Source organism: Crinia signifera, chromosome 9, assembly GCF_055691185.1.
Source record: "Crinia signifera chromosome 9, ASM5569118v1, whole genome shotgun sequence".
NCBI lineage: Eukaryota > Metazoa > Chordata > Amphibia > Anura > Myobatrachidae > Crinia > Crinia signifera.
Genome location: NC_139225.1, coordinates 15,128,154 through 15,150,147, shown reverse-complemented (window position 1 = coordinate 15,150,147; position 21,994 = coordinate 15,128,154). Strand labels below are relative to the sequence as shown.

General features: G+C 43.9%; 1 protein-coding gene and 1 long non-coding RNA gene across 2 annotated transcripts in view; one reads left to right on the top strand and one right to left on the bottom strand.

The window, feature by feature from the left end:
- LHX3 (LIM homeobox 3) overlaps positions 1-15,248 on the top strand; it is a 20,287-nt gene extending 5,039 nt beyond the window's left edge. The window contains exons 2-6 of the mRNA XM_083160472.1: positions 5,979-6,150; positions 6,441-6,643; positions 8,542-8,693; positions 9,308-9,479; positions 13,518-15,248. Coding sequence (XP_083016598.1) covers positions 5,979-6,150; positions 6,441-6,643; positions 8,542-8,693; positions 9,308-9,479; positions 13,518-13,936 — 1,118 coding nt within the window. The 3' untranslated portion in view covers positions 13,937-15,248. The remainder of the gene's footprint in view (positions 1-5,978; positions 6,151-6,440; positions 6,644-8,541; positions 8,694-9,307; positions 9,480-13,517) is intronic.
- Positions 15,249-17,178: 1,930 nt separating this feature from the next.
- The window catches only part of LOC146036509 (uncharacterized), a 105,289-nt gene continuing 100,473 nt past the window's right edge, over positions 17,179-21,994 (bottom strand). The window contains exon 3 of the long non-coding RNA XR_014460827.1: positions 17,179-17,338. This is a non-coding gene — a long non-coding RNA (uncharacterized LOC146036509). The remainder of the gene's footprint in view (positions 17,339-21,994) is intronic.

Below are 21,994 nucleotides of genomic sequence, written 5' to 3'. Positions count from 1 at the left end.
ATATACTACTATATACCATTATATATCACCATATACCGTTATACACCACTATATACCACCATATACCACTATATACCGTTATATACCACCATATACCACTATATGCCACCATATACTACTATACACCATTATATACCACCATATACTACTATATACTATTATGTACCACTATATACCACTATATACCATTATATACCACTATATACCACTATATAACATTATACACAGCTATATACCATTATATACCACTATATACCACCATATACTATTATATACCATTATATACCACTATATACCACTATATACCATTATATACCACTATATACCACCATATACCACTACATACCGTTATATACCACCATATATAACTATATACCATTATATAAGACTATATACCATTATATACTACCATATACCACCATATACCACTATATAACATTATACACAGCTATATAAAATTATATACCACTATATACCACCACATACCATTATATACCATTATATACCATTATATACCACCATATACCAACATATACCATTATATACCACCATATACCACCATATACCACTATATACAATTATATACCATTATATACCACCATATACCATTATATACCACCATATACCACTATATACCACCATATACCACTATATACCATTATCTACCACCATATACTACTATATACCATTATATACCACCATATACCATTATATACCATTATATACCACCATATACCAACATATACCACTATATACCACCATATAATACTATATACCATTATATACCACCATATACCATTATATACCATTATATACCATTATATACCACTATATACCACCATATACCATTATATACCACTATATACCATTATATACCACCATATAACATTATATACCATTATATACCACTATATACCACCATATACCACTATATACCATTATATACCACTATATACCACCATATACCACTATATACCATTATCTACCACCAAATACTACTATATACCACCATATACCATTATATACCATTATATACCACTATATACCAACATATACCATTATATACCACTATATACCATTATATACCACTATATTCCACCATATATACCAACATATACCTCTATATACCACTATATACCACCATATACCACTTTATACCATTATATACCACTATATAACACTGTAAACCATTATATACCACTATATACCACCATATACCAATATATACCACTACGTACTACTATATACCACTATATACCGTTATACAGAGCTATATACCATTATATACCACTATATACCAACATATACCATTATATACCACTATATACCAACATATACCATTATATACCACTATATACCAACATATACCATTATATACCCCTATATACAATCATATACCACCATATACCACTATATACCAACATATACCATTATATTCCATCATATACCATTATATACCTTTATATACAATCATATACCACCATATACCACTATATACCAACATATACCACTATATACCAACATATACCATTATATACCACTATATACAATCATATACCACCATATACCACCATATACTACTATATACCATCATATACCACCATATACCACTATATACCATTATACACAGCTATATACCATTATATACTACCATATACCACCATATACCATTATATACCACTATGTGCCATTATATACCACCATATACCACTATATACCACCATATACCACTATATACCACCATATACTACTATATACCATTATATACCACCATATACCATTATATACCGCTATATACCAACATATACCATTATATACCACCATATACCATTATATACCACTATATACCACCATATACCACTATATACCATTATCTACCACCATATACTACTATATACCATTATATACCACCATATACCATTATATACCATTATATACCACCATATACCACTATATACCAACATATACCAACATATACCATTACAGTATATACCACTATATACCATTATATACCACTATATACCATTATATACCACTATATTCCACCATATACCACTATATACCAACATATACCTCTATATACCACTATATACCACTTTATACCATTATATACCACTATATAACACTGTACACCATTATATACCACTATATACCACCATTATACCATTATATACCACCATATACCAATATATACCACTACGTACTACCATATACCACTATATAACGTTATACAGAGCTATATATCATTATATACCACTATATACCAACATATACCATTATATACCACTATATACCATCATATACCACCATATACCACCATATACTACTATATACCATCATATACCACCATATACCACTATATACCATTATACACAGCTATATACCATTATATACTACCATATACCACCATATACCATTATATACCACTATGTGCCACCATATACCACTATATACCATTATTTACCCCCCCACACACCATGCCCAGATTGCCCTGGGAATGCTGGGCATTCCCATGGGCTATGCCCCCCTCTCGCACTACTAGGTGCAAGTGTGTCGGTGAACACCGCTGGCACCCTGCGTCTGCACATGCGCAGATGTGCGTCCCCCTGGTGGTGATAATAGTGACTTGTGACAATGGTGATTTATTATAATAGTGCCTTATGGTGACAGTAGAGCCCCATGGTGACACTAGTGACATGTGGTGACAATGGTGACTTATGGTGACAATAGAGACTCGTGGTGACAATGGTTATTTATGATGGTAGTAGTGCCCCATAGATACAATAGTGACCTGTGGTGTCAATGGGTATTTATGATGACAGTAGTGCCCCATGGTGACATCAGTGTGACAATGGGGATTTATGATAATAGTGACTTATGGTGACAATGGTTAATTAAGTGTGATGACAGTAGGGCCCTATCCTGACAATAGTGACTCGTGGTGACATTGGTGATTTATGATGATAATAGGGACTTATGGTGACAATAGTGAAAAGTGGTGACAATAGTTATTTATGATGACAGTAGTGCCCCATGGTGACATCAGTGTGACAATGGTGATTTATGATGATAATAGTGACTTATGGTGACAATGGTTATTTATGGTGACAATAGTGAAAAGTTGTGACAATAGTTATTTATGATGACAGTAGTGCCCCATGGTGACATCAGTGTGACAATGGTGATTTATGATGATAATAGTGACTTATGGTGACAATAGTTATCTATGTTTGATGACAGTAGGGCCCCATGGTGACAATGGTGACATGTGGTGAGATTGGTCATTTATGATAATAGTGACCATGGTTATTTATGTATGATGACAGTAGGGCCCCATGGTGACAATAGGGACTTGTGGTGACAATGGTGATTTATGATGATAAAAGTGACTTATGGTGACAATAGTTATTTATGTTTGATGACAGTAGGGCCCCATGGTGACAATGGTGACATGTGGTGAGATTGGTCATTTATGATAATAGTGACCATGGTTATTTATGTATGATGACAGTAGGGCCCCATGGTGACAATAGGGACTTGTGGTGACAATGGTGATTTATGATGATAAAAGTGACTTATGGTGACAATGGTTATTTATGGTGACAATAGTGAAAAGTGGTGACAATGGTTATTTATGATGACAGTAGTGCCCAATGGTGACATCAGTGTGACAAATTGACAATGGTGATTTATGATGATAATAGTGACAATGGTTAATTATGTTTGATGACAGAAGGGCCCCATGGTGACAATAGTGACTTGTGGTGATGTTGATGATTTATGATAATAGTGACCATGGTTGTTTATGTATGACAGTGTTTTTCAACTACTGTGCCGTGGCGCACTAGTGTGCCTTGAGCTGTTCTCAAGTGTGCCCCCAGATCTAGAGATGCAGATGCCCAAACCAGTTTACAGCCACCACCAGTGCAATGGTTATTTACTGGTCTCTTCTTTCAATTTAAAGGGCCAATGTGTTTTATTTTTGTTACTTGTGTGATTAGTTTTTTTTTTTTTATATGGGGGCTAATGATGACAATAGTGACTTGTGGTGACAATGGTGATTTATGATGATAATAATAGTGAGTTATGGTGACAATGGTTATTTATGGTGACAAAAGTGAAAAGTGGTGACAATGGTGATTCATGATGACAGTAGTGCCCTGGGGTGACAATAGTGACCAGTGGTGACAATGTTTTTTTTTTTTTATGACAGTAGTGCCTCGTGGTGACAACAGTGACTTGTGGTGACAATGGTGATTTATTATGATAATAGTGATCAGGTGAGAGGGAGACACTGCTGTATAGTGTCAAATCTGCAAATCTGGTCACCTCTTGTGTAATGAGGTCTGCACATAAGGGTCATGTAAGCGCCACTGATATAATTATCAGCAGCCTGAGGATAATGCCTCAGTGTCATATACAGATGTCTGTAGGGGGGAGGGGATCTCACCTAGGGCCTTATTCTGATCGGTGCGGCCCGATCAGAATATGCGGCCGCGACCGTGCAGGCGAATCCCCGCCTTCCATACGGATCGCCACCTGCCGTCCGTACGCGGATATGTGGCGATCCGCATGAAATTGGACGGGGATACGCCTCCTCCGTCTTGGGAGCAGCCCCTGCATTCGATGGTCGCCGAACATCGAATGCAGGGCCGCACGCTCCACCAGGTCCCGCAACACAAGACCACACGGACACTTGTCCGTGTGAAATCATGTATGGGGGCGGGCAGCTGACATCCGGCGATGTCAGATGCCCGCCCCGTACCCACGCGTCACGGCCTCATTACCATGCATACGCCCCGCGTTTGCATGGGAACGCCCATGAAACGCGGGGCGTATGCATAGGGTAATGAGGCTAAGTAGCCCCTCACGCCCCTCTACGCCCCCTGTGCGGCGTATAAAGAATCCGTGCGGCGAAATCGCCTGCACATGCGCAGAGTGACCTCTGCACATGCGCAGACGATCAACATCGGCGGTCCGTCCGCATGCGGGAATATCCGCACCGATCAGAATAAGGGCCCTGCAGACAGAAGATACTCCTCCTCACTGTAATGCTGTCATCAGGTGTGCACAGCAACATTATTCATATATATATATATATATATATATATATATATATATATATATATACACACACACACACACACTATATGTATATATATAAATATATATATAAAAGTCTGGAGGTGCGGCACTCGGTGAGAAATAATTAGTGCCGGACCATTGGACTATATATATATACATATATATATATATTTCATACACACATACACAGTGTATATATATATATTATGTACACATATACTGTACACAGTGTATATATATTCTCTATGCACATACACAGTGTGTATATACTCTGTACATACAGTATATATACTGGTATAGTCTGTGTGCTGGGATGACACATTATACGTGGGTTATGTCAGGGTGTGTTGGCGCAGTGACATCACAGTGACGCTTTGTGTTGCAGAGATTATTATTTATTTATTACCAGTTTCTTATATAGCGCACACATATTCCGCAGCGCTTTACAGAGAATAGTTGAACAGTCACATCAGTCCCTGCCCCACAGGAGCTTACAATCTATATTCTCTACCACATGTACACGCACACACAGACATTCTAGGGTTAATTTTGTTGGAAGCCAATTGACCTGCCAGTATATTATTGGATTGTGGGAGGAAACCGGAGTACCCAGAGTAAACCCACACAAACACGGGGAGAATATACAAACTCCGCACAGTTAGGGACATGGTGGGTATTGAACCCATGACCTCAGTGCTGTGAGGCGGTAATGCTAACCATTACATCATCCATGTGCTGGGATGACTCATTATACGTGGGTTACGTCAGGGTACGTTGGCGCACAGACGCTTTGTGTTGCAGAGATCCCCCTGTGTGCTGGGTTGCCATATTATACGTGGGTTACGTCAGGGTACATTGGCGCAGTGACATCACAGTGACTCTTTGTGTTGCAGAGATCCCCCTGTGCGCCGGCTGCAATCAGCACATTGTGGACAGGTTCATCCTGAAGGTACTGGACCGGCACTGGCACAGTAAGTGCCTGAAGTGCAGCGACTGCCAGGTGCCGCTGGCTGAGAAGTGCTTTAGCCGAGGGGAGAACGTCTACTGCAAAGACGACTTCTTTAAGTAAGTTATTATTGTTATTGTGGTGTGTATACAGAGGCTCCATATTGTGCTGCTCAGTCCTGCACGAATGGTACCTGTCGTCATGTCACGGTGACATACACTGCGGGACAAGGCACATGCTTAGCTTACCTCATTGTGACTTTTGTCTCAGTGATGGATGGCTATAGTACCTAGTGTGGGCATAGGCTGAAGACTGATCCGGCCAGCAAAATGGCCGCCTGCGCCAGGCACAAGATCTATATGTGGGTCAGCTGTTTATATTACTAACTGATTTTGTTTCCTCCCTTCAGAAGATTTGGGACAAAATGTGCAGCCTGCCAACAAGGAATCCCCCCCACACAGGTGGTGCGTCGGGCACAGGAGTTCGTGTACCACCTGCACTGCTTTTCCTGCATCGTGTGCAAGAGGCAACTGGCCACCGGGGATGAGTTCTACCTAATGGAGGACAGTAGACTGGTCTGCAAGGGGGACTATGAGACGGCCAAGCAGAGAGGTACCTGGCTCAGTTGTTCCTTTCCTGCTTCCATACTGTAGGAATGATCACTTTGTGTGTGAGTCAGGGTGCTCGGTCTCTGCCTCCTTGGTCAGGGTGACCCAGCACAGTGCGGACACTCAGATTGTTCCGGTACATTCAGAGCCTAATATGCAAGATACTGGCATGAGCCTCATTTTCCCTGTATGTCAGCGTCTGGGTCTCCCTGTGACCACTTTATAGGAGTCTAGATCACATGTGGGTGACCCAGTTCTGCGTCTATTTCATACAAAATTCCCATTCCAGTGTGACCTGTGCTCTGACATACCCGGCTTACATTAACACATACAGAACCCGAATGACATGTGAATGACAGGATTCAGTGGCGTAAGTTCATCCCAGTAGCCCGGAGGCAAGATAAACATTGGTGTGCACAACCCCCCCCCCCCCCCCCTCCCAACATTATTATGTTAAAAAAAAAAAAACAGTGTGACATCTATGGTCCTGCTAGGAGGGGGATTCAGCCACAGAAGCGATATTGACAATTTTCAATTAACTGATTCAAACTAGCAGTGGAGGAGAGGTGCCCCCTTGGGAATATGAGCCCGGCGGCAGATGACTCCATTGTCTCCCAGAGTTACGCCTCTGACAGGATTACAGAACACACTACATGCATGCCCTGATTAGCGGCAATGGAATGTGATTGGTTTCATTGGGAAATTACAGTGCAACTTCCCAAACGGACGTTGCTTGTTCTGTGTTACCATCTTTATATAGATATTCGCTACACACATTTAAAAAAGATACAAATAAAAAGTGATATTACATAGAGTCCCCTGTAGATATTGTACAGGAATGTATAATGTTATGGAACTGCACAAATTACAAAAGAAAAAAATTTAAGGTAGGAAAAAAGTTTCTAAAATTTCAGTTTGTTTTTTTACTAGATTGTCCTAAAAATAATTCTAATTTTTTTATTCTCTGAAGCCATATAATACCTTCTCCCAACACTCGACTGTCTTCCACTTACCTCTCAAATCTACTCCTGCTGAAATTAATTATTGATATCATAATCCATAATAAATATACTCAATTGTCGATGATATAAAAAAAATATACATTGTAATAAATCATTTATAATTTTAATAATTCAATTTTAGTTTGCTCTTAAAATATAAAATATATTGTGGAAAAGTCAGTAATAAGTAAAAACAAATATTTATATACAATTATAGATCAAAAATAAATAATTAAAATAGATAAAAAAAAATAGGAGGAATTCTCCAAAATAAAAATAATTCTATCATTTTTTTATTTTTCCAAGCCTCTTGGGTATAAGTAGCTCAAGATTCTTAATATTTGAACCTATTTTTTATTATTATAATATTAAAGTTATATATATTAAAAAAAAGTTTTTATAAAAACAATGATTCATTTTAATTTACTTTTAATTTGTTTTTGTTTCTTAAATAAAAAATCATATCCTGTAAAAAAATTTTTTAGATGGGTAACAATTAATGCTGAGATTTTGGTGACAAGTTCATATGTTGTTTCCATCTAAACTTCTGTGATGATCTTGGCTAAATAGAGCTATTTGTACATTGTATTTTTTTTAGTCATATCATTTTTAGATTTATTACTGGTGGTAATCTGAGAAAAAAAACCTAGCATAGCATAAATCCCCTCAGGTCTAGAATCAAGTGAAGAACAAATTCAGATTCTTATGTATCACATTCAAATTGAAAAATATTTATTGCAAAATAAAATTAAAAATGAAAAAGGAATTGTCTGACAATTATTTTGTTTTTATTATAATACTAATAAATATTCATTTATTCAACTTTTTTTCATATAATGCTTTAAATGCAAAAAAAGTATAATTTTTAATTAATAAAGCCTTTATTTTCCACTTATTTCAGAAGCAGAATCAACAGCCAAAAGGCCAAGGACAACAATTACCGCTAAGCAGCTAGAGACACTGAAAAATGCGTATAACAACTCTCCGAAACCTGCCAGGCACGTCAGAGAACAGCTGTCGTCCGAGACGGGTCTGGACATGAGAGTGGTGCAGGTAAGGACTGATCTGCATGTTAATAAGAAAATGTATATTCATTGTATGTGCATAAACAACGATTTATTTGCATTCAGTAACCACTGAGAACCAAAGCCCCTAAATTCAGGGCGAGGGAGGAAAATGTTCTGAAGGACTTTGTAAACAAATACAATTTTTTTACTTTGGCCATTTTGTATTTTTGTATGCAGGTGGATAAAAGGATTATTTTAGTAGATTTATATTTGCGTTTAAATTAATGGTCCACCAATAAAAATGATCTGAAACAGATATATAATTAAAAACACTCTGGTATGATACCATAAAACCGTCAGGATTTATCAGAAATGAAAAATTCCTTTTTTACAAAGTGGGATGTGTGTGTGTGTGTATATACAATTACACAGTGGGATGTGTGTGTATACAATTACACACTCCTATGTGCTATAAAAATAAATTTATTTTTATTTCGCTACTACTAGACATTCATGAGTAACAAATTGAATACATTGCATTTATAAATGAACTTTTATTTTAATATACGTAGAAATTATCTGTAAATGTATATTTCTTTGTGGTCAGTAACGCTAATGTATTACGCCACCGCTTCCCCTTTCCCATTACTGTATATAAAGGTCTGGTTCCAGAACAGAAGAGCAAAGGAGAAAAGATTAAAAAAAGACGCCGGCAGACAGAGATGGGGGCAATATTTCAGAAACATGAAGAGGTCTAGGGGGAATTCAAAATCTGACAAAGACAGTATCCAGGAAGAGGGACCAGACAGCGACGCGGAGGTCTCATTCACAGGTACGGACACCACAGCCCTTACTGTATGATGCCGCTGATTCTGTACTGTTTGTGCTGTTACATACTGTAGTCCTGCTGATCTTACTCCTCCAGCCCAGATACAAAACGTAAGGCCAAAATATAAGGAGGTTCCCAAACCCTGGCTACCACTGTTCCCTTTACAGCTAAAATTCCCAGCAGGAAATTAATTTGTTTCTCCAGCATACGTGTAGGGGATGGACAGCTTGTACGGCTGCAGAATACGGCGTAGAGGGGATTCACTGCTGTCCACATGGAGATTTTTTACTGATCCTTCCAATGGTGGCTGTTGTGGTCTCTTCTATTGTATTATACTATCAGACGGTGTTACAGTAGTGACAGGTGTATTATACAATCAGCCTACCTGCAGCACTTAGTGTACTGTACATTACAGGACGGTGTTACAGTAGTGAGAGATGTATTATACAATCAGCCTACCTGCAGCACTTAGTGTACTGTACATTACAGGACAGTGTTACAGTAGTGACAGGTGTATTATACAATCAGCCTACCTGCAGCACTTAGTGTACTGTACATTACAGGACGGTGTTACAGTAGTGACAGGTGTATTATACAATCAGCCTACCTGCAGCACTTAGTGTACTGTACATTACAGGACGGTGTTACAGTAGTGACATATGTATTATACAATCAGCCTACCTACAGCCGCTTAGTGTACTGTACATTACAGGACGGTGTTACAGTAGTGAGAGATGTATTATACAATCAGCCTACCTGCAGCACTTAGTGTACTGTACATTACAGGATGGTGTTACAGTAGTGACAGGTGTATTATACAATCAGCCTACCTGCAGCGCTTAGTGTACTGTACATTACAGGACAGTGTTACAGTAGTGACAGGTGTACTATACAATCAGCCTACCTGCAGCACTTAGTGTACTGTACATTACAGGACGGTGTTACAGTAGTGAGAGATGTATTATACAATCAGCCTACCTGCAGCGCTTAGTGTACTGTACATTACAGGACAGTCTTACAGTAGTGAGAGATGTATTATACAATCAGCCTACCTGCAGCGCTTAGTGTACTGTACATTACAGGACAGTGTTACAGTAGTGACAGGTGTATTATACAATCTGCCTACCTACAGCCGCTTAGTGTACTGTACATTACAGGATGGTGTTACAGTAGTGACAGGTGTATTATACAATCCGCCTACCTACAGCCGCTTAGTGAACTGTACATTACAGGATGGTGTTACAGTAGTGACAGGTGTATTATACAATCAGCCTACCTACAGCCGCTTAGTGTACTGTACATTACAGGACGGTGTTACAGTAGTGACAGATGTATTATACAATCAGCCTACCTACAGCCACTTAGTGTTCTGTACATTACAGAACGGTGATACAGCAGTGACAGATGTATTATACAATCAGCCGACCTGCAGCCACTTAGTGTTCTGTACATTACAGGACGGTGTTACAGTAGTGACAGGTGTATTATACAATCAGCCTACCTGCCGCCGCTTAGTGTACTGTATATTACAGGACGGTGTTACAGTAGTGACAGGTGTATTATACAATCAGCCTACCTGCAGCCGCTTAGTGTACTGTATATTACAGGACGGTGTTACAGTAGTGACAGGTGTATTATACAATCAGCCTACCTGCCGCCGCTTAGTGTACTGTATATTACAGGACGGTGTTACAGTAGTGACAGGTGTATTATACAATCAGCCTACCTGCAGCCGCTTAGTGTACTGTATATTACAGGACGGTGTTACAGTAGTGACAGATGTATTATACAATCAGCCTACCTACAGCCACTTAGTGTTCTGTACATTACAGAACGGTGATACAGCAGTGACAGATGTATTATACAATCAGCCTACCTGCAGCCGCTTAGTGTACTGTACATTACAGGACGGTGTTACAGTAGTGACAGGTGTATTATACAATCAGCCTACCTGCAGCCGCTTAGTGTACTGTATATTACAGGACAGTGTTACAGTAGTGACAGGTGTATTATACAATCAGCCTACCTGCAGCCGCTTAGTGTACTGTATATTACAGGACGGTGTTACAGTAGTGACAGATGTATTATACAATCAGCCTACCTACAGCCACTTAGTGTTCTGTACATTACAGAACGGTGATACAGCAGTGACAGATGTATTATACAATCAGCCTACCTTCAGCGCTTAGTGTACTGTACATTACAGGACGGTGTTACAGTAGTGACAGGTGTATTATACAATCAGCCTACCCAGGGCAGCCGAGAGGAATGCCGGGCCCCGGTAAAATTTGGGGGTGTGGTCTAAGTGTGGGAGGTGTGGCCACACCCCCAAGAAAATGCTAAAAACTCTAAACTCAGCAGCAGCACACACCTACAGCATGTGCTGTGCTGACAGAAGGCTCAGCATGAGCTCTCACGCTGTCAGTGAGACACTCATGCTGAGCCTGCTGTCAGCACAGCACATGCTGTAGAAGTGTGTGCTGCTGTTGCTGTCCGGGAGTGGTCGGACCAGGGCCCCTGCCGGGCCCCTCCAGCAAGCCAGGGCCCGGGTAATTAGTACCCGCTCCCCCTCCCTCTCGGCTGCCCTGAGCCTACCTGCAGCCGCTTAGTGTACTGTATATTACAGGACAGTGTTACAGTAGTGACAGGTGTATTATACAATCCGCCTACTTACAGCCGCTTAGTGTACTGTACATTACAGGATGGTGTTACAGTAGTGACAGGTGTATTATACAATCAGCCTACCTGCAGCGCTTAGTGTACTGTACATTACAGGATGGTGTTACAGTAGTGACAGGTGTATTATACAATCAGCCGACCTGCAGCCACTTAGTGTACTGTATATTACAGGACAGTGTTACAGTAGTGACAGGTGTATTATACAATCAGCCTACCTGCAGCCACTCAGTGTACTGTACATTACAGGACGGTGATACAGTAGTGACAGGTGTATTATTCAATCAGCATACCTACAGCTGCTTAGTGTACTGTACACAGGGCCAGCTCCACCACTAGGCATCCACACTCCCTCCCGTCCTCTTCGCTCCATCGCTGACCGCCGACTGACCTCTCACCTAATCACCTCCTCCCACTCCCGTGTCCAAGATTTCTCTCGCGCTGCCCCCCTGCACTGGAACAACCTCCCGCCACCCATCAGGCTATCTGATTCCCTTACCTCCTTCAAGCGCTCCCTCAAAACCCACTTTTTTCGACTAGCCTATCCCTCCTCCTAACCTCTTTTGATCCTCCTATCCTGCCTCCGTTCCCCTCCGTTCCTACTTATCCTATTGTATTTCGTTCGTCCACCCACCTATTTTTAGTATGTTAACTCTTATGAGCAGGGCCCTCCTTCCTCACGTACTCACCCTACCTCATTACCTCACCTGTGCTCCTGTCCTGTTCTTCCCTTCCTCTACTTCATCTTCGGTCTCCTTGACTATTTTGACACCTACTTCTGAACTGATGCTGATTTTAGTTTTACCAGCTATACCCCTATTTATACTGTATCTTTCTACACACCCTGTACGTTACCTTGTAATTTTTTTTTTTTTTTTTTGCTATGTACGGCGCTGCGGACACTTTGTGGCGCCTTATAAATAAACGTACTACTACTACTACTACTAGGCAGGACTAGGCATTTGCCTAGGGCGCCGGCCACTGGAGGGCGGTACTGAGCCCCCGAGGTACCATAGAGAGGTACCTGAAAGGAGCGGGGAGCAGGTGAGTATGTAATCCACCTCCCTCTCCCCTTCCCCATCCCGCCCGTTAATTAACGCTGCCCCCCCCCCCCCCGCGCCGCCCGCTCCCTGCTGGGGGGATTTCAGTGCAGTAGTATCGCCCGCAACCCCACCCCCCCCCCCGCCTCCGCAGTATCGTCCGCATCCTCCCCCCCGGCGGGCGGTGGTGGGCGGCGCAGGGGATTTTGCCTGGGGCGGGGGGCTTGCACCGGCCCTGACTGTACATTACAGGACGGTGTTACAGTAGTGACAGGTGTATTATACAATCAGCCTATTCTTACACATTGTATTATCCTTATTGCAGATGAACCCACCATGTCTGAGCTGAGCCATTCCAATGGGATTTACAACAGCCTAAACCAAGCATCTCCAGTGTTGGGTAGACCGGCCGGAAGTAACAGCGCATTTTCCTTGGAACATGGCGGCATCCCATCCTCAGACCAGTATCACGACCTGAGATCTAACAGTCCCTATGGAGTACCACAGTCGCCAGCCTCGTTACAGGCCATGTCAGTCCACCAGCCATTAATTCCAAGTTTGGCATTCCCAGATGCTGGCTTGGGCATACTGGCACAAGGTGGGCAGGTCTTGCCCCCATCTATGAGAGTATTAGGAGCAAGTGGACCGAATTCCGACCTTTCTACTGGTAGTAGTGGTGGATACCCAGACTTTCCTGCCAGCCCGGCTTCCTGGTTAGATGAAGTGGACCATGCCCAGTTTTGACATGAGACTTGAACTCCGTTCCATTATATGAAAGTTGTGGGTTAACTTTTTATTCTGAAAAGGAATGGACAGGACGGCATCACGCCATCCCAACGTCTGTCCGGGAACTGCTTACCGAGGTGCAAACGGGTACTGTGACTGAGAGGGCACGGGTTGACAATGGACATCTTCATTCAGGACTTTGGGGACTTCACTGTGATGTCATAGCGTGTTCGGAACGGAAGAGAAAGACTTCTATGTGTCAGTGACTTCTGCGTCGTTATCCTTGTGACGTATGATTCAAGTTATCTAACACCGTTGTGGAATATACATCATTTGTTTTATTTATCCCAAACATGAAGCAATAGAGAAGGAAGCAGCAGGACCCCTGTACATTGAGTTTCAGAGGCTATGTGAGAAACTTTAAAGGAACGACACCTCCTTTAATCAAACATGCCCCCATATACAGCCAATACTGTGGGAACCACCATGGGAGCTCCACTGGCCTCTTGGCTGGTAGACGTTGGCCATTTATAAAACTCTGCTGAAGGGCTAAAGGCAGAAATGGGGCCAGGTTGTCCAGCCCCCTAGGCAAAATGTCAGCTTACTGCCCCACCCACCACCGCCCTTGCACCAATACCGCCTTTCTAGAACATATGGAGGAGGCGTCTTAGAAGTTCAACACCTGCTGTTTGCATTAAGTTCAACAAGTTGCCTCTCAGTCAGTCATCCATAATTTAGGGGAACCCCCAAGATTCTGGAGGCCCCAAGCAGCTGCCTCTCCTGGCTACGGATGGTTTGCAATATGCAGAAATCAGGGGGGTCTCCCTCTACCTGGTGGAAATGGTGGACGTGTATGGAAAAGAGGTCCAATATCGGACAACTGTTTTATAAAGTAAATATAATTTTAAGAAATATATATATATCCCTGTATTTACAAGAGCAGAGAAGCTGGAAATAAATACATTTGTAGATCAATGGTATGAGGTATATAAGTTTTTTGGGGGTTTAATTAAAACTGATTGAACATTTTCTCCACAACGATGACGATGAGTTTCTTCTGGCTGACCAGCCGCGCCGCGTTTTGTTACTGTACCACACGGTGTAAAATAAAACATCTCATGTTGAAATTGCACTTAAAATCTGTTGCCAAAAACAAGAAAAAAAATTCTGAAATCATTGTCACGGTCCATCTTGATATCGTCCAACATCAGTGAATTTTTTTTTTATATATAATATTTAACTTTATACTATAATTTTTATGTTAATAGTTGTAAACCGGCAAATAAAAAGCAATTTGGTTATTGGTATAAAAATTCAGTATGTAAATTGTTCCTGGTGCACTAATTGCTGTGGAATATGTGTTTGTCAATGTGTATCAGTTACTTGCTCCTTAATGATCAAACATTTCAAGACATTCAATAAATTTGTCAGCAAAAATGCTAATTCCGTCTGGCGAAATTTACTAACCAGAAATAATTTATTAGCCTTTTAGGAAATACTATTTGTAACCGGCAAGAAATCTTTTTTTTTAATATTAAATTATTTATTAGCACGGTATAAAAAAAATTTGTTGGGAATAATCAAATTTTTTTTGTTTTACATCCTAAGGGGGGACACGGACCTATACACCGACCAGCGCAAGCGCTGACAAAAATACATCACATAAAAATAATAAAGAAATGTGTCGCTACTGTACTTGGGATATTGGGCCTTATTCTGGTTCACTCGCAAAAGCAAATTCTCTCTCTACTGGACAAAACCATGCTGCTCTGCAGGGGGGGCAGATGTAACATGCGCAGAGAGAGTTCGATTTGGGTGGGGCTTGTACTTCAAACTGATATCTAGAGTGCAGTGTAAAGTGTAAAAGTAATGCAGTCAGTATTTTCTCTGCACAGAAACAAAATAACACCCAAATGTAACTCTCTCTGCACCTGTTACATCTGCCCCACCTGCAGTGCACATGGTTTTGTCCATTAGAGAGATCATTTGTTTTTGCGAGTGAACCAGAATGATGCCCATAAAGTGTGACAATATACACTAGAGGTTGTGTTGGGTCAGGGCCGGCGCCACCACTAGGCAGCTCTAGGCATTTGCCTAGGGCGCCGGCACCTGGAGGGCGGCAGTTCGCCCCTCACCCCCAGCACTGTGGTACCTGTGAAGAATCTTGCGTCCCCGGCGTCCCTGCTGAGTGCTGGTGCGTGCAGGGGTGTCCGTGCCGCCGAGGGAACCTGCGGCGCTGTTATTGTGTATAAGCTTGTCGCGGCCGGCGGGGTCCCTACAGTGAATAGAAAATAACTAACGCTTTGCGCGCGGCGGCGCGGGAAGCGCTAGTTATTTTCTATTCAGTGTAGGGACCCCGCCGGCCGCGACAAGCTTATACACAATAACAGCGCCGGCGGCACGGACACCCCTGCACACACCAGCACTCAGCAGGGACGCCGGGGACGCAAGTTTTTTTACACAGGTACCAACCTCCCCCCCCCCCCCCCCGGCACCGGGGCGCCCCCACCCCGACTCGCCTGGGGCGCTCCGGTGCCTTGCACCGGCCCTGTGTTGGGTAGATCAGCAATGAGCCCCCTACAAGGTTATTAGTTGTACAAATTATATTTCACTGAATGTATGGTAATAATATAACAGAATATGTAGCAAAACAGCGGAATCTCAAATTCATATTATACAACACAAACAAACACAATTACACACACACACACAGACACGCACAATTACACAAAAACCAAGGTAAATGCTTTATGCAAATATTCCCAAGGATTAAGGGATTTGAGGATCAACTGTGGTTAATTACAGAACAATCACATTCCCCAAATAGACTTATTTCGGATAGAAAGTAAAGATGTTCTAATCAGGTAAAACAGTTGCTTCCTAAAGATTAACATTTATTATTCATTTGTCAATTTCAACATTTACTGTGATATTTACTGTTTTATACATTTTACATTATTACCTTTACCCCAGAATAGAGCTATTTACACCAAGAATTGGCCTGTATCTAGCAGGAAGCTTGGTTCTTGAATAATTAACGGTTGGAGCAGAGGATCTAATAGGCCGACTGATGGTTGAAAAAGCGATCCTCTCGCTGTAATAAATGAATATATATATATCGCCTTGTGACTGCAGAGACACACTCATCCTTCCAGAGGAGAAACCTCACCGTATTCTTTGTCTACGGCACTGAGGAGCACAGAATCTAGATCATAAAACACCTACAGCAGTTGGCTTATGTTTTTATTCTGGATCTTTGATACCATTGTCAGTACTCATTCCGGTCAGGGCACAGATTTCCCCTTTTTTTCCATCCAACCGGTTTATATGAACTCATCTATCGATTGATACCCTTACACCCCTGAAGAAGTCCCACCGGGACGAAACGCGTAGGGTCTTTCAGAATAAAGGGTTCTTCAACTGAAAATTAAGAAATTTTACTGTATCATAATCATAATCTGTCAGAAATTGTGTTACACATGAAATTTATCCTACTAGATCCATGATTAAGTATGTTTTGTGTCATTTTATGAAATAAATTTTTAAAAAATCTGTCATTATATATTCATGTGCACATAATCTGTGAAACTACCAGCGCACCTCTATACCCTTTTCTTGTCTTCATGTTTATAATATACCTCTATTAACAGCGAGGTATCTAGTGGTGCTGCGAACCTTAGAGCGCAGACAGGGCCCCAACCCCCCCTTTTTTATATATATATATATATATATATATATATATATATACACACACATATATATATATATATACACACACACACACACACACACATCGTAAATAGATACAAATTATGTTTTATCTATTAAGAGTATAAAAACATATCAGTAATTACTGTATAATAGTTTTCGACATTATAAATCCATTTAACACATTTAAATTGGTTGTATGCAGGCAGGAGGCGGTGTGCAGGCAGGGGGTGGTGGGGATGATGTGCAGGCAGGAGGCAGTGTGCAGGCAGGGGGTGGTGGGGATGATGTGCAGGCAGGGGGTGGTGTGCAGGCAGGGGGTGGTGTGCAGGCAGGAGGAGGTGTGCAGGCAGGAGGCGGTGTGCAGTCAGGGGGTGGTGTGCAGGCAGGAGGCGGTGTGCAGGCAGGGGGTGGTGTGCAGGCAGGGGGCGGTGTGCAGGCAGGGGGTGGTGTGCAGGCAGGAGGAGGTGTGCAGGCAGGGGGTGGTGTGCAGGCAGTAAGTGGTATGCAGGTAGGAGGTGGTATGCAGGCAGGGGGTGGTGTGCAGGCAGGAGGAGGTGTGCAGGCAGGGGGTGGTGTGCAGGCAGTAAGTGGTATGCAGGTAGGAGGTGGTATGCAGGCAGGGGGTGGTGTGCAGGCAGGAGGCGGTGTGTAGGCAGGGGGCGGTGTGCAGGCACTAAGTGGTATGCAGGCAGGAGGCGGTGTGCAGGCAGGGGGCGGTGTGCAGACAGTAAGTGGTATCCAGGCAGGGGGTGGTGTGCAGGCAGGGGGTGGTGTGCAGGCAGGGGGCGGTGTGCAGGCACTAAGTGGTATGCAGGCAGGGGGTGGTGTGCAGGCAGGAGGTGGTATGCAGGCAGGGGATGGTGGGCAGGCAGGAGGCGGTGTGCAGGCAGGGGGTGGTATGCAGGCAGGGGGCGGTGTGCAGGCAGTAAGTGGTATGCAGGCAGGGGGTGGTGTGCAGGCAGGAGGCGATGTGTAGGCAGGAGGCGATGTGCAGGCAGGGGGTGGTGTGCAGGCAGGGGGCGATGTGCAGGCAGGAGGCGGTGTCCAGGCAGGGGGCGGTGTGCAGGCAGGGGGTGGTGTGCAGGCAGGAGGCGGTGTGCAGGCAGGGGGTGGTGTGCAGGCAGTAAGTGGTATGCAGGTAGGAGGTGGTATGCAGGCAGGGGGTGGTGTGCAGGCAGGAGGCGATGTGCAGGCAGGAGGCGATGTGCAGGCAGGGGGTGGTGTGAAGGCAGGGGGTGGTGTGCAGGCAGGGGGTGGTGTGCAGGCAGGGGGTGGTGTGCAGGCAGGGGGCGATGTGCAGGCAGGGGGTGATGTGCAGGCAGGGTAGTGGTGTGCAGGCAGGGGTGGTGTGCAGGCAGGGGGCGATGTGCAGGCAGGAGGCGATGTGCAGGCAGGAGGCGGTGTGCAGGCAGTAAGTGGTATGTAGGCTGGGCGCTGAAAGTTTGGGTAATAACTTCCACAGGCTCTATATTCCACCCACAGAAGGTAGAAGGCTAGGCAGCCATCTTGGGTGCACTACATGGGATAACCCTTGTAGGATAAGGTCATGTCTTGAAGAGGTGACACAAAGTAGCAATAGGTAGTATTACATCCCACCCGACTCTGGAGGCAGCAGGGCCCGCCCAATCCCTGCGTCTGTACCGAGGAGGATAAATAAATAACCTACAATTGAGTTAGTCTAGCTGGAATAGAGGCTGAGCTGGGATTTCCTGCAGGTGGGTAACCTGACTCATTCCCAATGTCCGACAACACAACAGGAGCAAATGACTGAGTAATGTGTGGAACACAGAGCTAATCCCAGAAGCCTAATGCCAGGTAATGCAGGTGACCAAGGACCACAGGGGTGTCCGCAGCTGGTGTGTCGCAGTGTACAAAGACCTCCCCCTGGACCCATTCTGCAGCCCCATTGTCATCTCTGAGACGCACCAGCACCGGCCCCACGTGAGAAGCCTGGAAATTACATTTACTGCAAAACCAACTTCCTCTGCTGTTCTCACGCAGCTCATTGTTCCGGACAAACTGCGATTACAGACGTCAGAGGGTCACGGAAAGTTCTATATATATGTTACATGGATCAGAAGCTGTTGTAGGTGTGTGCACCTTGTACATGTCCCTCTGCCAGGTGCTGCGCTCATGTTACCTTTCCCATCAGCACAGGGCCTCTGTAACTGCTATCTGTTAGTACCAGTGTGGGGTGAGAATACCAGGCCATTGTGGGGTGAGAGGGCCAGGTTAGTATCAGGCCGGTGTGGGGTGAGAGGGTCAGGTTAGTATCAGGCCGGTGTGGGGTAAGAGGGTCAGGTTAGTATCAGGCCGGTGTGGGGTGAGAGGGTCAGGTTAGTATCAGGCCAGTGTGGGGTAAGAGGGTCAGGTTAGTATCAGGCCGGTGTGGGGAGAGAGGGCCGGGTTAGTATCAGGCCATTGTGGGGTGAGTGGGCCGGGTTAGTACCAGGCCATTGTGGGGTGAGAGGGCCAGGTTAGTATCACTGCGGGGTAAGAGGGTCAGGTTAGTACCAGTGTGGGGAGAGAGGGCCAGGTTAGTACCACTGCGGGGTAAGAGGGTCAGGTTAGTACCAGTGTGGGGAGAGAGGGCCGGGTTAGTATCAGGCCATTGTGGGTGAGTGGGCCGGGTTAGTATCAGGCCGGTGTGGGGTGAGAGGGCCAGGTTAGTATCAGTCCCGTGCGGGATGAGTGGTACGGGCTAGTACCAGTGTGGGGTGAGAGGGCCAGGTTAGTACCAGTGTGGGGTGAGAGGGCCGGATTAGTATAAGGCCATTGTGGGGTGAGAGGGCCGGGTTAGTATCAGGCCGGTGTGGGGTGAGAGGGCCAGGTTAATACGAGTATGAGGTGAGAGGGCCGGGTTAGTACCCCTGCGGGGTAAGAGGGTCAGGTTAGTACCAGTGTGAGGTGAGTGGGCGAGTTAGTATCAGACCATTGTGGGGTGAGAGGGCCTGGGCCAGGTTAGTACCAGTGCGGGGTGAGAGTACCAGGCCATTGTGGGGTTAGTGGCCCGGATTAGTACCACTGCGGTGTAAGAGGATCGGGTTAGTACCAGTGTGGGGTGAGAGGGCTGGGTTAGTACCAGTGTGGGGTGAGAGGGCTGGGATAATATCAGTGTGGGGTGAGAGGGCTGGGTTATTACTAGTGTGGGGTGAGAAGTCCGGGTTAGTACCAGTGTGGGGTGAGAAGGACGGGTTATTACCAGTGCAGGGTGAGAAGGACGGGTTATTACCAGTGCGGGGTGAGAAGTCCAGGTTAGTGCCTTAGCAATACCCACATATGACTTGGCAATAGCAGGTGAGTGTTGCTGGCAGGAGAGGCACTGGCAGTGTAATAATTAGGGCAGTATAATATCTGCTGCATGATAGGTAGCTGGGGAACAGCGTCACAGTGATAAGTGGGGTGAGGGAGGTTGGGGGTTACGGGGAAGGTGCAGCTAACTGCTCAGACTCACATGTTATATAGCAGCTTGGAATTCATTTTAAGTTCAGAAGTGGATAGGTTAGATACATCATATATATATATATATATATATATATATATATATATATGTCTAGTGTCTGTGAGTCTGCGAAACACTGACATCTGCTGGCAGAGAGTGACACTGCATCTCTTTCTCACACATGCACAAGCACTGAAGGTAGCTTTCGAAGCTTTTGCTTTGAGCGGGCTTACTAGTTTAGTATAGGTCTTTTGTATCACTCACAGGAGAATGGAGATTCTGAGCATTGATTTACAGTACCGTATATCGGCTGGTGCCAGATTACCGCTCAAATCCCCCCTTTATCACATCATATTCCCAGAAAACTCCCATTTTCAGGACATGGGGTCAGATTCTCTAAGCTTCAAAAGTGATAAAATGGAGAGTGACAAACAGCCAGCCAATCGGCTCCTGTCTGACATTTTTCAAACACAGTCTGTGACATGGCAGGTAGGAGCTGATTGGCTGGCTGTTTATCACTCTCCATTTTATCACTTTTGAAGCTTAGAGAATCTGGCCCAAGGACATACATACCCGGGAAGGGATCGCACGTTGCAATGCGTTCCTGTAGTAAATGGGCCCCACTCTCTGTTAATACTTGGTCTTTGTTGTATTACTATGTAGATTGTCAGCTCCCGGGACCAGTGATGGAGGTGAATGAAGGAAATACTCTCAGTACAGCGCTAGGCATTATGGGGGAAATTTACTAACACGGGAGTTCCATTTCGCATGGGATGTTGCTGTGGGCAAAAAATCCAACCCTAATTTATTTAGCACCTTCTAGAAGATAATAGATAGTAATATGGCTAGGCTGGTTCCTAATTGTGAGGTGCCCCGGCGTATGCAGGCGCCATACAAATACATAGTAAAATAAAAGGTAACAA